A 16320-nucleotide genomic window follows, 5' to 3' on the forward strand; every position below is an offset into this window, starting at 1 on the left:
TACAAGACAGAATAATCACTTTTGGAGTGGCCATGTTTTTACAGGGACAGAGATACTAAGAAAAAATGTTTGGGTATCCCACTATGGAAGGGTTGTTTGGACTATATGCAACTCTATTTTGGACAAGCCTCAATGCAACATTTCAGCTATATGTTATGGCCCTGATGTCTTTAAGGCCCTGATCCTACAACCACGTACCTGAGTAGTCCCACAATATGTCAACAGAATGAATGAAGTTAGGCATATGCCTATGTATTTGCAAAATAGGACTCTCAGATTATAAATCTATCAAAGCAGGGACAGTCTATATTAGTTTTTGAACCGTGCTGAACACAGTGATTAGTATTTTGATCATTTTTTCAAAAAAAGACTGTGTACTGATTATTCTTCACAAATTAAACTTTCTTCTTTTATTATAACAACTCCACTGTACTATTTCAGGCCCAAATCGGAACTCATTCTGCACAATATTAGTTGCAGAATCCTGCCTCTAAAAATTCTTCTGAAATCCCACATCATCTTTCTGTAAATTCTTGATTTAAATATTTCTGTTGGTGCCAGAAAAAAGTGCCTTAAACCTTCAGCAAATTCATTAGAAACTGCTGCACCTCATAAAAACCATTCTTAAACTCAGTATTTCTTGGAAGATCAAATTCCATTACTACTGACTTTTGTACAAAGTTTTTGCAGGGACTGTCTTGTCTCATCATTTCTTAAACGTAAGGATTAAAAAGACTGCACCAATTTATTTATGCCTTACAAGTATCTTTAAAACAACCCCCAAATTTCACTCCTAGAGCAATTAATTTTCTTCACATATAGCTTTTGCTTTGATAGGCTTCAGTTACTTGACACAAAGACCTCTTAAGTCTTATCTGAGATTGAATCTTTACCCAAATGCCGTTACACAGATGGGAAGCATCATACTCTGTACCGCTGTTGTTTCAAATTCTATAAAATATAAAATTCCTCAGTCTTCAGTGATACTTGTATATTTTAAATGGCGCCTATCATCAGATGCTTTGCAGACTTCTATTTCAGAGCTGCTGAAAGCAGCCTGATCCTGCAGCAGGACCTTACAACATGGCTCCTTCATGTCCATATTTGAAAAAGGTGAACTCAACTGAACATGCATTAGAGAATCAAAAAAGAACAAACATGGAGGATGGGTCATTTGAACCATGTTGCTCATCTGGTAAGTACATTTATAAAAGGTATAAAACATCTGCTATCGGATAGAAAAAGACCTTCCATATATATTACCATAGAACTTAGGCTATATCTACTCTATGAGCTAATAATGTGATTCCCCTTCTCCTGTACAGATATTTGCACTAGTACTCATCAAGCTAATGACAGTATAAATAGAAATGCAGCCGCAATAGCATGGATAGTTCACTGGTTTCAGGCAGGTTTGAACTTTCTACTACCTGGACTACCGTGGCTACCCTGCTATTTATCCTTGTGGTAGCCTGATGAGAACACGAGCAGGGAAATCGCATCCTTAGCACATAGTGCAGACACAGCCTTAGAGGAGTCAACCAGGTTAGGGTCCTAGCGTGCTAGTCAGTGTATAAACATATAGTAAATGACAGTCCCTGCCTTACAGAGTTTACAGTTTAAAAGACGTAACAGCTGGATGCAGCAAACAAGCACGTGTGTATGGGGGGGGGAGGAAAAATTACAGGAGGCTTTAGCATAGACTAGTGCACAATTCAACAATATACAACAAAATATCCATAAAAAATGAAAGCACATTGTTAAGAGGAATTCTATGTGAAGGCCCTTGCTGCGGAACAGCAGCTTCAGGGAGGGTTGATCCAGATACTACCTAAGTTTTCATTACAAAACGATATATGACTGAGGAAGACTAATTTTTCCTCCCTATAGAGCTGGTGTACAAGTGTTGGAGAAGAATGGTGAAGAGACGAGTTTGAAAGAAGTTTCCATTCCAGGAGACACTTGTAATTCTAACCAACACTGAATCCTCTACCTTAGCTCCATTAGTTCCAAATAGTTTGGCCATGTATGAAAGCAGGATCCAAGGAAATTTCTAACCTTTTCCCCTGATCAGAGCCTAAAATTTTTTTTAATTGACATAGGCAAAAAAAAAAAATCACTTGCTTTCATGGTATAATGGAATTTCAAGCACACTGGCTATTCATCTTCTAAGTCTTTGAAAAGAATGGCTATTCAAATTGCACCAAACAGTCCTCCTTAAACCTATTAATATCACTGTCATTTTTATATTTTTGCCCATAATACAGATAAATGATCAAATGTACCACAGGCCTCAAATGTATGTGCACTCATAAGGATAATGCAAATCAGAACCTTTATGGATGGATGATTTCCATATTTACTGGATAGATTTTAATACTCTAACCTTAAAAATAAAATGGGAAATAACTGTAAGAGAACATTTTGCACTTGTCTTCTTCTAAAATAAATCTATCTGTGAATTAACCTGCACAAAATGTCTCCTACTCATCTAAGAAATCCTGAAGAATTAAAGGCTTCTACGAGACACTAATTTACACATGAATGCTTTGTTTCAGCATGATGCTGGTGGTATTTGGGAAGTGAATTTTTAGCTGAAGGTCAACCTTACTCTATTATTTTTCCTGTCCAAATGAAATATTACACAGTCCACGAGATTAAAGGCAGGCATGACAAAATACAAAGTTAATGTAGGTTATAATTTCTATGGTAATACATTATAAATACGTGTGTGTGTGTGTATATATATATACACACACACACATACACACAAACGCATTTTGTATAAAGTTTACTGTGCGAGTACACACATGTACATGAACAACTATTGAAATTTGGGGATTGTGTAAAAGATTATTAAAATACATGTTCTTTTTTAAAACTGCACTCTTAAGTGATGGTGGTAATGTAGTCGAGTTCACTTACCAGTAGATGGTGCACCTCACTGTTCACTTCATTTGCAGTAACCAAATGTTCACTTTGTTTCAGAGCATATATTTATATAAAGGCTTGACAGATTCCAAATTTTTTTATAATTTCTATGGAAAATATCAATACATTTCATACATTGTTTTCAATTTTTATCTATTTACATTTTAACAGTTGCTGGAAATTATGGGAGGGGTTAGATTTATTTAACAGTATATGTTGAGATTCAAAAAGTTAGAAGTTTATAACACAGATCATCATCATCACCACATGTCAAAATATACAAAGTTCTCAAGCATTTTTCTTACTTTGCCTATCTATAAATTTCAATCATCATCAATGGAAATATTTTTTCATCAGTTTGTGTGTGTATGGCGAAATTGTTTACTGACATTTACTGATTAAAATCTAATCCTTTCAAGTCTAATTATACAGAAAAACAAATGTTAATTTGGCAGCATTTAAAATTTTTCAAATGCAGAGAAAAAATATAAAAGAACAAGAGTGATATAAAAATACAGAATGAGAATAAAATAAGATGACAAATAGTGGAGCAGCATATTAAAGTCTCATCCATACACACAAAATTATGGTGTAACTTGTATACACAGTATTTTACAGAAATGAGTGCCACCTTCATTGCCCTGTCTCACCAAGCTGCTGCCATGAGAAAAACCAAACATGAATCGACTGAATTCAAACACATTGCCTCTGAATTCTAGCACATTCATGAAACATTCCATTAAATACACAGAGTAATATAAAAATGTACAGGAAAGACTCCCCCTAACCTGAACTCTGCACCACAAGGTACCCTTTCTTCCTCACCCATCATGTGAACTTAGGGGAAAAAGTGTAAAGAACAGACAGTCAAAGACTGCAACAGGAGCAGAATCAGCTAAGGCAGGAACCTCTTTCACCTTTGGACGTTCCAGTCATGACTGTAGAAAGTTCTGACTTCCTCTGCCTTGTGGTGATTGACTGTTCCCTATCCCTCGCCCTCACCGTCTCTTCACCTCTGCTTCATATCACACCTGCCCTTCCTACCCTCTCCTTCCCTGCCCAACTCAGTTCACTCCCCTTTTCTTTCCATTTCGCTGATCCCCACAGACAAAGCCCATTTCCCCTCAAAACACCTCAAAATTCACACAATGTTTGTCCCCATCACGTTGTTTATTCTGCTTGTGTGTGTTGTGGGCAAGGACTGTCTATTGGTATTTGTACATTGCCTAGCACAATGGGAACCCACTCTTGGGTTGGCCCTCAGGCACTACCATAAGAAACATAATTAATAACAATATACATTTTACCTCCACACCCATGCTAGCTTTTAAAACATATCACTTTAAATTAAGAAAAAGGTACTGCCAAAAACACAGAGGTGGCAAAGTCTGTAGCTGTGGTTCCTTCCCTTTCCCCAATTGAGGGGAACCTCACCATGTAAAAGAGAACCTTAAAGCATTTTTTTGCTTAGTTTTTAAGGTGATGAATTTTTAATTCTTCTCTTCTTGAAGATCTCCGTGAACATGTGAAGTGATCCAAACCATTTGGGTATGAAAACCATGGCTTCGAGTCCTTTGATACTTGGACGGAACCCAGATCCATACACAGGGTATGGTTACACTTGGGCCTTGGCTACACTCACACTTTACAGCGCTGCAACTGGGATGTGAAAAAACACCCCCCTGAGCGCTGCAAGATACAGCGCTGTAAAGCGTCAGTGTAATCAGGGCAGCAGCACTGGGAGCGCGGCTCCCAGCGCTGCACGCTACACCCGTAAGGGATGTGGTTTACATGCAGCGCTGGGAGAGCTCTCTCCCAGCGCTGCCGCTCTGACTACACTCACACTTCAAAGCGCTGCCGGGGCAGCGCTTTGAAATTCCAAATGTAGCCATACCCTTGGAGATGTGCAGCGCTGGGAGTTACAGCTGTGTTCGTACAGCTGTGTAGGGAAAGCGCTGCAGTGTGGCCACACTGACAGCTACCAGCGCTGTAGTGTGGCCACATTTGCAGCATTTGCAGCACTGTTGGGAGTGGTGCATTGTGGGTAGCTATCCCAGCGTTCAAGTGGCTGCAACGTGCTTTTCAAAAGAGGGGGGTGGGGTGGAGTGTGACACGGAGCACGGGAGACAGAGAGAGTGGATTTTTGGAGCTGACACTGTTCTCAGCTCCCTGCCTTGCAAGTTCTAAGGACTGGAAGATACACAGTGCCTACCTTCAATCATTTTAAAAGTTTTGACCTTTCCCCCACCTGTCTCTTATTCACTAAATGCAAATTATGCACTCCTAAATAGTCTTTAGACCATATAAGCAGCTGCTCAACACTACCCCTCCCCTCTCTCCTCAAGCAAACAGCTGTGAACATTCCAAAGCAACTCCCCTGCCTCCACTCGCTCGCTGGAGCAAAGAGCAGCTGTGTTTGTTTTTTAGCTAAGTAGCGATGAGGAGATCGGAATTCAGCCATTCTTCCGGTTTGTTGTGGACAGGAATTCTGGGATACCTCCTAATACCCTGGAGGCTAATAACAGTGCTTTTGGTGGCTACACTTGATGACCAGCACTGCATCACCAGCGCTGGAATCGCTACACCCCAAGCAAACCAGGTGTACAGCCAGCGCTGCAACCAGGGAGTTGCAGCGCTGGCCGTGCTTTGCAAGTGTGGACACAGAGTGAGTTGCAGCGCTGTAAACCCATCACCAGCGCTGCAACTCTCCAGTGTAGCCATGCCCATAGCCATGGAAGGGCTGATGATAGCACTGGGACCCCTGCCAGATGTCTCTCTCAGGAAACTCAATGAAGTTGAAAGCAAAATGGTGTAGTGGACTAAGCACAAGGATAAGAAATGCCTGCATGCTAATCACAGCTTTGACAAGAAGTCAACGAAGGCACTTAGGAATTAACTTGTAGAAGTGCCCATAACTCAAGTTGAAGTCAATGGGAGATTCGGGTGCTCTGCCTCTCTTGAAATCAGGCACTGACCCTTTCTGCCATCTCATTCTCATCTGCAAAATAGGTGTAATAATAGGTAACTCAGTAGATTAAGTAGTTAAGATCTGTAAAATGCTCAAATCCACCACAACGCACAAAAACTCTCCAGCATCTGGGTAGTGATCATAAGCATGTGCCTGTTGAGTGTCTCCACAGACTTTCATCTTTTTAAAGTAATTATTCCTCACAAAATTTATTTTAAAATCTTGGCAGCTGTGCTCAGACCTCAGCACAAGTAGCTGGACTACAATTCCAATAGCAGGAGGCTGGGATGGACGGATAGGAAGGGTCTTAAAGATGTCTCACACATACTTTTCTACACTGATATTGACACCTCAATAAATAGAGTTTTAAAAGCTGAACAATTATCCAAAACTGTACAAATTAAACACGGGATGAAAATGAAACATCAGCATATTGTACTGCATTACATGTTATTTGGCCTTTTATTCACAAAACGTGATCCTTTTGTTCATATGTGCACTATCATAAAAATGAGTAATACATGCTGGAGTCTCCAATACTACTTCACAGCTGATCAATTTTCTAATATTTAGTTCCAGCTATCATATTCTTAAAAACAGAAAGCTAATCTTAACCAAATATAATTTCTGGCACAGCCACCACCTCTTCTGAAGGCTACGATTAATTTTTCAGGAACACTGTAATTTTAGTAGCATTTCTAATTCCCCACCTCACACAATTCATATCCTCCCATCATCAACAAAATAAATGCTTACTTCTGACATGGACCATAAATAAAATCTAAGCTACAGGATAGTGTCACAGGTGAAACCCTTTGGAAAGCAAAAAAAGAGATAAAGCAGGATTTCTGCATTAACCTAACTGGTCTGTTAAATGAACCTCTGAACTTTTTCTCTATTGAATATGTTTTTACTGGAGACAGAATTCTGAAAACATATGCATTTCATGTTTGGATAGTCCAGGGAAGGGTAATTACATAAAAATTATATGCTATAGGCCAATAATAGCCATAATGGCTATAGGAAAGCAGTCAATGAATTATTTGAATGACTCAATGCATACTATACATCTGTCAAAAGGGCATAAGTCCATCAATCTGCTATTCCACCGGTGTCTCTCTCTACTTGACAGTTAAATGTATCACTATAATTAGTATCTAACATTCTTTAAAAAAACTCAAGCTCTTTTTCAAAGGTTTCTGTTTTATTTGTAGTTTGTAAGAAATTGCTACTCTGCTTTTCAATGAGACAGGATATAAAATTAAGGCGTACAAAAGACAAAGGTTGAAACAATGGCTGAGAGTTTTAAAGCCAGATCCAGCTTCCCCTTAGGAGTGAAACAATGGCTGGGGGAGAGAGACAAGGAGAGAGTCACCTAAAATTATTGTCCAGGCTTTAGAATATTCAAAGATAGTATTGGCTATTTCCTCACTGATATAAAATCCTGGATACCTAATCTATTTATTCACAAGTATTTATGCTCCTGAACAGGAATTTTGATAAAGCACCAGGACAATTTGCAGTAAACAGATGCAATTCTATTCTGAGAACTCTAGTAAAAGTAGCACTGTCTCCAGCTAACAGCAGTGTCACAGTCCAAGTGTTCCAACCTAGACACTAAGACTCCACCCTACACTTATCAAAACCCTAGGGTATGAATATGTGCTTGGCATGTTACTCAAACATTGGACTAGGAATGGTTGTTAAGTAGATTTTTATCTGGTCAATGTCCTTTTAAATCTTTTATTAATGTGACCTCTTCCTCCCCCATACTCTGTGCATATGAAGTTCCTTGACTGAAGCAGAGCTAATAATGTTCCCCTACATGGTAAGGCAGGGGGACTTCCCAGGACCTATGCAAGGGGTATTGCACCACTTGTGTGCCACAAAATTGTACAGGTTAGGTTTGGGGCCAAGGTGGAAGCTGGCCAGGTTTGTCCGTTCCCCCTATAGGGGAATAATCAGGAAAGCATAATATCAATGAGGGCTACTGAGGGCCTTAAGAAAGCAGCAGCTGACATGGAATACCTGAGGAGGAAGAGTGGACGTGGGATTCTTTACAGTAAGATCCCATGCACACACCTCAGTCAGTCAATCTGGCTGTGCACTAGGACCAGATTTTGACTCTTGGAAATTAAAAAACAGGCAGTACTATGTCATATATACTATATGCAACACTGTACATATTCAGTAACAACTCTCTGATGCGCTTTATTTCTCAGTGTTTACACCCTTGGCACTGTATGTGTATTTTATAATTGGATGGAGCATACAGCTGTGACAGAGACTTATATACAATATAGACTTAAGACAACAATTAAACTAAACTATTAATTCAACAGCAAAAAAATACATTACCACAGAGTTAACATTACTTGGCGGTATGTCATCCCTTTGTAGAACGCTGCGTTGAGCAAAATTCAAACTTCCGAAAACCAGGAAATTCACAGTTAAGGTTGCCCATTCCCTCTTTCAGCAATGCCCAAATATGCCCCATTAAAACACACATCTTTATTCTGCCAATCCCAATTGGTAAAATGTACAAGCTCTTCATCTCCTTTTACAACCCATTCACTCTCACCACCAAGCAATTTTAACTTTGTGTTAATGTAGTTTTTGACACTGAATTTCCTATTTTTTTAAACATGAAAAATATGTTGGCAGAAATTACTAGTCACTTAGGCAGATATACATCTTATGTACCACAATCTGCATACTGAGCCAGCCACAGCAGCCCTGATTCAACAGACCTCCCCAAGCATGCCTGGAATAAAGGGGAGCGCGGGGGGAAGACTCAAAGCAGCAAACAAACCAAACAAATCAAACAACTGTGAAATGTTTACTTACGAAAGTCCTTGTGTGTATAAAGAGACAAGTTTTGCTCAAGTGTGATATCTGAACAAAAGCAAATTTGTGCTTCCTTTCACTGGCAAAGTGTTTGTTTTATTTTATTTTATTTTTAAAAGTACTAATATGAGCACTGTAGAATTATTACAGACTCATGTAGTATAATATTTGTGTATTTTCCCATTTTGCCAGACACAAAAAGGTTGCTGGTAAGGTTTGGCTCATAAGGTCTCTGTGGCTATTTGGCTGTACAGTGCCTGACACAATGGAACTATAGGTACTTGAGGCTTCAGGTGGTACTGCATGACAAAATAAATAAATAATAACAACAACAACAATAGGGTGTGTGTAAACATCTGTGGCAAACCAAGAGTTAAAATAAAATACAAACAGCTTTCATTTCCATTTCTCATAATTAGATAACTCATCTCATATCTACTGCCAAATTTAATACTTGGAATGGCAGTAGGGAATTTGTAATTCCATAATTATTCATCAATCAAGAAATAGAAGCAGAAAAGAAATATGCTGGTAGAGCTGAGTACGTCAGTTCTTGGAATAATTAAAACATATTTCCAAAACTTTAGAAAGAAGCTTCTTTATAAGGTCTACTTAATTGGGTAGGGTATGAGCAGCTGTAATAGAGCAATGTCACACAGTTTATGCTTCTCAATAATATTTAAAACATCCTTATTTTTATTATTAATAATGAAGGGGGATAGAAGAAATTAATAATAATTAGAAAAGGAGTTGAATATATTTATATATTAAAGAATCATTCCATGACTGGCTGTATATCATATAAAATCAAATGTGAAGTTTAATTATCTCAAACATATATTTACAGCAATATTTTCCCACAGTTAATTCCTTTCTTCAGGATTCTGTAGAAAACAGGAGGCAAGACAGCATAAGTCATGTGTCAGAATTGCCCACTCCCCTCTCAACATTGCTTGTATATCCACACAGGTGTGCTCTGCAGCTTCTACTGTCACAGTCATGGCCAGATCTACAAAAGAATTTGCTATCTCATGTGATGAGCTCTTTTGAAAATCTGTACCCAGACACAAGTGCTGATCTCTTACGGAAATCTGCATAGCCACTGTGTGTATGCACATTTCTTAACCTGCTCCTCCACAGGTCTTGGGACACATGAATAATTTTATTAAAAGTATCCCCCCTTCACCAACTGTCTGCTCAGTATTTTATGTTCACATGTTCAATTTCAAAATACTAAATTGATACCTAAAACAAGGGACACTCTTTAGGAGCCAGGCCCCACATTTCCACCAGCCTTTTTAGTCTCTGGCCTAAAACCAAAGAGTAGTGAGGAAAAAGTACCAAAGTCTAACAGACATTTTCACAATTCAGCTTGTCACGTTCCTTACAAAAACAGGATATTCTTAATTATCTGTGTCATAAGGCCACCTTTTCTCACCTCATGTTAATAACATAATGGAAGTCAGGTGGGACATCAGAGCGAACAGGGCCCAGCCCTCTAGACAAGGCCACAATGGATACAGTGTGCAGAATGGTTAATGGTTTCAAGCATACAGGAAGCTGAATTCATTAAAGTAATAATGAGTACTGACATAATCTGAAGATATTAAGGACACAGTTAAAGGTGAGAAAAATATTTGGAAAGCCCCCATGGTTATGGGATTCAGAAAAAAGTCATCACTTGCAGTAGCCAAACCAAGCAGAAATACAGACATCTGAAGTATAAACGGAGCATTACAGATTATTTACGAGAAGAGAAGAGAAGAGAAGAGAAGAGAAGAGTATGTTGCTTTTGAGAACAATGTTTTAAATTACATTGATCACACAAACTGAATACTTGAATAATCCCTATTATTGGCCAGATTCTACTTCTAATTGTTCAATATCAATCTTAAAAAATAATATAGAAGCAAAATGTGGACAACAGGGGACATTAAAAATATACAGAAGTTTGTTCTCACACCTGGAATCAGGATAATACTATTTCACACTTTAAAAAAAGCTTTATTATTTAGAGGATATAATACCTGCAAAAATATATATAAACATTTTAATAAGATAGGTAATAAATCCTGTGAACAGTCTTGTATGTATGCTCCACAGAGAGGAAGAAGGCACAAAAATACATATTTAGTATAATACACAAGATCCCCTCCTGCCTTAAACTCTCACCTCACATAGTAGAATTGTGTTATGTCACTACTTTACATTTCACTTCTTCCCCCCCAATCCTTCCCAGATTATATGCACTCTGACAACCCCCAACACTTCCTTTTTAACAGCATTTGCTGTATGAATGTCATGATTCTTTTACAAATGTTAGGAAAGATGCCCATATTTATTCAAAATCACATAATCCTCCATTCTGAAGCAGCTTTCAGAAGAAGCTGTTTTTACTGACTATTGTGAACTCCAACCCTGTAATTCCAATGTCTAATAATAATTCTGCTCTCAAGAAACAAAAAGATCCAAATCCATTGGTCCAATGGTGTTCCATCTAGCTTAGATACATTGGCCGAGATACAAAATTTAAGCTCAAATGATGTTGCTAAGTTAACCAAGCTTTAGTGAAATATTTTGCCAAATCATTATTTCTAATACTTTGATCACTGTAAACACACTTTCTAATTTCTTTTGGACACCTTCAACATTTGCTGCCATGTCTCAAGGCTCATGTATTCATATGGGCAAAAACTGACCCTGCTAACACTTATCCACATAATTAACTACATGTATGAACAGCCCCACTGAGCTCAATGCAGGTAGTCAGGTGTATAAACTTATCTACATACGTGTTTGCATGGATGAGGATTATGAATATATTTCCAGTAAAGCTTGTGGGGAAAATGTAACTGCTCCAAATTTAAAACAACATCTTTTGTATCTTTATAACTCTATTCCCTATTGTTACATCAAATCATTTTCTGAACCTTTCCCAAACATCGGAAAACAACAGCAGTTCATCACTTGATCTAATAGAAAACTATGTATTTCAGACTACTCAATGACAATCAGGCTACTTACTATTTAAAAAAAAACAAAGAGTTAGGGCGAAAACCAGCCTAGAAGAAAACACTTTAGGATTTAGAAGGAAACAATTCCAAATCTGCATTTCAGTTTCCTGCTCCCCTTTTCTTTTTAAGCATTAACATGAGCAGAGCAAAGGTATACTATGGAGCTATTTAAGGCCAGCTGTCTTCTCAATATGTTGAGATGTAACCACCAAAATATCTCTCTTACCACTCCTGGAAATATTTTTTGCAGTCTGTCTGCTGCCGCAAGTGCCTTGGGCTTCCCACCACCGAGACAATCTTCAAACTCATATAAAGGCTGCCGTACAGGGTTGGAATAGGAGATTTTTGCATTGTCCACAAATGTGATCTGTCTGACTCCCCATCCCTAAACAAACAAAAAATCCAAGTAATTGGTAATGACTAATTTAACACTGTAAGACTTTGGTTCAAAGGACGTAACAGAAACCCCTTTGAGTCTACAGCATTAAAAGCATACGTGGACTTTTGTTCACAATTCAAATTCTACGTTTAACTGCAGATTAAGTTACTACAGTTTTAGAAGCTAACTATAGTAAATTTCCTTTTGATCACACGGAACTGTCTCTCACTGGCACAATTATTTATTTCAAATATTTTGGTTTGAATTTGATTTTGTGAACCCATTTGTTATTTTATTCAGGACAAATTGGCCCTTTGTATATGGGCAGTTTTTAATTAAAAAAACACATAAAACTGCAATATTTCTGTGATACACACATCACATACATATGTTGATTTCATTGTATTCTTCCATTCTTTAGCACAAGGATGACAAAAGCAACCTTTATGAGAGACAGCAGGTTACCTTCAGGAGTAACTCTGGTACTTACCATTAAGGTTCTGGCTACACAACAACCCAGCGTACCAGCTCCTAGCAGCAGACACTTAGAAGACACAACCTTCTCCAGGTCAAGCGTAGGCACCAACCGCCAGCACATCAATTTAAGATTAAGATCCACAGACGACTCAGCTAACCTATATAGAGAAATAAAAACAAACAACATCATCATTCCTGAATACTCTCTAATGCAGCACTGGCCTTTTGTTCTAACTAAGCACTGGTTCTCAATTTTTATTTATTTATTTATTTGGGGTGGGGGTGGGGGGAGAGGGCTGGAGCTCCCCCTACTCATTGCCCCATATCCCTTCATGATATACCCCACCAGTAGCTATTATCTCTCTCTTTTTCTGTCCACTTGATCTCAGTTCAGTTTTTCTTCTCTTTTTAAACCCTGTCTTTTCTCTATATATTTTTAAATTTATTTTTCACTGACTTTTTTGTTTCTTAGTCTCCTTCTCTCCTGCCCAGCAGACCACAAGACTACATTCTGTCTGTCTGAGGTTTTTACATGTCTCCCATCAATGAAGTATCTGATTACATCACAATCCTGAATGTACTTAGACTATATTCAGTCATAATCCTTATTGTATTTATTGTTTAGGTAGGAAAGTATTATTATCCCCATTTTACAGATGGGGAACTGAGGCACACAGGGAATAAGTCACAACGGTTACACAGGAAATCTGTCGCGGAACAGGGAATCGAACCTGTGTCTCTTGGGTGTTAGGCTAGCATCCTAACCAATGGATCATCCCTCTCTACAGGCAAAAAGAAGATAAGCATCTTTGAAGGTTCTCCAGTGAAGGGTGCATGCGCTCACATGACTGACCCAAGCAGCATGGATGCAAAATGGAAAAGCTTGGGCTAGCAGGCTACATGCGAGCTCTTCCTCTCACAGCCACCTGTGCCTAGATACTACAGAGCTAAATGCAGATATACAACAGAGAAATCAATTTATTTTGCATATCTGTATCTAAATGATCTTTAGAGGAGCACATCCAAAGTTGGGAAACATTGCACTAGCTAACGAAATAGCTAAGGCAGTATACAGTATGAGCATCTCTAAGAATACTTAAAAAGAAAAGTAAAAATCACAGAGTCTGCTTCTGCATAACAATCCATGCTACACATAAAGAATCTTGTCAACGGATTTGACATTAATCAGTCCATGCAATTTACTCTCATATACTTTGGGAATTCTTAAAGATACTATGCATAAATTCTACTAAACATTTTGCTAATCAGATACATAGTAATAAAAAAAGAAGGTAAAGATGAAGTGTTGTGCCAGCAGCATTGTTTACCTACACAAATTTTGACATTCTATCCTACTGTGATCTCATACAACAATCAATACACCAAACACAGTAACGCAATAAACTTTTATAAAAATGTTTACTGTGGTTCTTACAAATGAATTAGAAAGATGCTGAAACAAGAACAAGAAGACAAATCAGTAATTGTCCTATTTTTAAAAACTCACTCCCTAGGTATTTGACAAGATTGCCAATAAACATATACTTCATGCTAGGAAAAATCGTATACTCCAGAGGCCCATAAGTAATAAACCAAAATAGGCAGTCCATGAAAATGACATTTAGTTTCATAGAGTTTAAGTGCAGAAAGGGCATTAGATCATCCAGTCTGACCTCCTCAATAGCACAGATCATTATATATTTCATCCAAGTACTCCTATATTAAGCCCAGTGACACTAGTTGGAGTGAAGCATTTCAATTCTCAGGTGCCACAGGCAGAAAACAGGAGAGATCATGATGCCACCAATGCTCAATGCCTCTCAGGGAAGTGATGAGGTGAGATATCCCCAGATGATTCTAGCAGGCAATCCACGTCCCATGCTGCAGGGGAACGTGGAGAAAAATGATTTAATTACTTTGGATTAAGTCCAAAGTCCATGGAAGTTAATGGAATTGGATCAGGCCTGTAAAGTCTGCTGAATAAGATGCTGATCCACATTTTATATTCCAAAGTGAACAGCCTACCCAAGTCTGAAAATGAGAAGTGACCTTTCACCTCAGATTCCATCCAAACGCCACAGGTAATTTGTCCCATCTCCTAGCCTTCTACTTTGTTCAATTCTTTCTCTAGTGCCCCTCAGCCAGTCACCGTCACACTGCACAAGAATTATTACACATGCCTTTCCTCCAGAGTGCAGTATTTATTGCTGTGTGGACGCTTTAAAGGATATCAAAGCAGTTAACCAATTTCATTTGCAGCCTATGTTGGATTTGCTGGCTGGGCAATGTATCAGGCTTTTAAAGTTCTGAGCAGAGCAGATTACAGCAGCTTATCCATAAGGGAGATGAATGATACATAACATATACAGGAGCCTTCTTTCTGCCAGAACCAGCCCTCCTTACACTCAGCATGGTCCCCTCTTTCAGTCTCACATAAGTCTTAATTTGTTTTTTATCACCTCTTCTTTGCAGAGGGCTCCACTATATTACATCCAGTCATTGTGTACAGCTATGCATCATACACTCATTTTTTTTTGCCTCTTCCAGCTTCTCCTCAGGAAGGGCTATGTGCATCTTTTCTACCTCTTCCATCATTCACTTGTACATCTCAGAGGTAGAGGGAGTGGAAAACTATCCATAAAATTAAAACTGTTCAATGCTGCAAGGTGCTAAATACCCTCAACTTCCACTGACTTCAGCAGGAGTTGAGGGCATGTACTTTCTCACACGAGGATTCTGCATCCTGAACAATCAAAACCTAAAGGGCACAATGATGGAAGTTACCAAGGCCAAATGCTTAACAGCAATCAACCTGTTCTTATGCCTTGCCAGCCATTAAGTAAATTGTGAGTCTGCACTGATAAAAGTTAAACTAAAAAGGAAGGACAATAAGTAAAATCACAGAATTCAACAATACAAACATAGGTCTATGCACAGAAACACAGTTACACAGAAATACAGCTTGCCTTCAACTTAACTTTAAAAAGCAACTAATCTAGATTTCCAAATTAGTGCCCCATCCTGGAAGCACCTATTACTAAGCATGGTGCTTTCTACTCTGTGAAGTTCCGCTGTCAATGGGACCTTTCATGGGAGTATGCATTGCACCTGGTAAAAACGGATGGATTGGGCACTAACATTGTCACAACTATATTTTCTCATCTGACAAAGCACATTTAAGATCCAGGTAGCCTTTGGACCTTACATTCTCGCTTCCCATACCCTCAAAGCTTGGTATATTTCAGGCATGATCAGATTATAAATGTTTTTAAACCACCACACACCTTTTAGGATCCATACATTCGCTCAGATTCACCATTCTTGGACCCATGCCTCCTTTTTGGTTTTTCTCCCATCCAACAGCTTTTGGACAATCTACTTTTCAGAAAAAAACAAACAAAAAACTCCATGATATTAAAAACCTAAATTCCACCTTGCCAAACAAAAAAAACCAACCAACCCATCTTTCCCAAAACTGTCAATTCATTAAGGATGTTAAATAACAGAACTCTTCACTGCAATAGAGATTCTATTGTATGGCAAAAAATGGTAGAAAGTGTCCCTTTTTTCATATTGTCTACACTGCACACTGCTTTTTGTTTATTCTAGTGTTTTAAAACACGTTAGTTGAAAAGTCTTAGCTAATATGCTTTTAGACGTAGCTTGTCTAGACAGAACCTCTAACATACTGAACCTAAATAGAC

At 38.4% G+C, this 16320-nt stretch overlaps 1 protein-coding gene across 8 annotated transcripts in view; it reads right to left on the bottom strand.

The window, feature by feature from the left end:
* The window catches only part of ATG7 (autophagy related 7), a 252195-nt gene extending 236205 nt beyond the window's left edge, over positions 1 to 15990 (bottom strand). For all 8 annotated transcript variants that reach the window (XR_007774995.1, XR_007774996.1, XR_007774998.1 and 5 more), the window contains exons 1-3: positions 15901 to 15990; positions 12630 to 12774; positions 11987 to 12145 (exon numbers count right to left, since the gene is read on the bottom strand). Coding sequence is in view for 3 of the 8 variants with exons in the window: in XM_050957852.1 (XP_050813809.1) it covers positions 11987 to 12145; positions 12630 to 12774; positions 15901 to 15947 (351 nt within the window). In the remaining 5 variants the exon portion in view is untranslated. The remainder of the gene's footprint in view (positions 1 to 11986; positions 12146 to 12629; positions 12775 to 15900) is intronic.
* Between the last annotated feature and the right edge of the window lie 330 nt (positions 15991 to 16320).

This window comes from Gopherus flavomarginatus, chromosome 6 (assembly GCF_025201925.1).
Source record: "Gopherus flavomarginatus isolate rGopFla2 chromosome 6, rGopFla2.mat.asm, whole genome shotgun sequence".
Classification (NCBI taxonomy): Eukaryota; Metazoa; Chordata; order Testudines; family Testudinidae; genus Gopherus; species Gopherus flavomarginatus.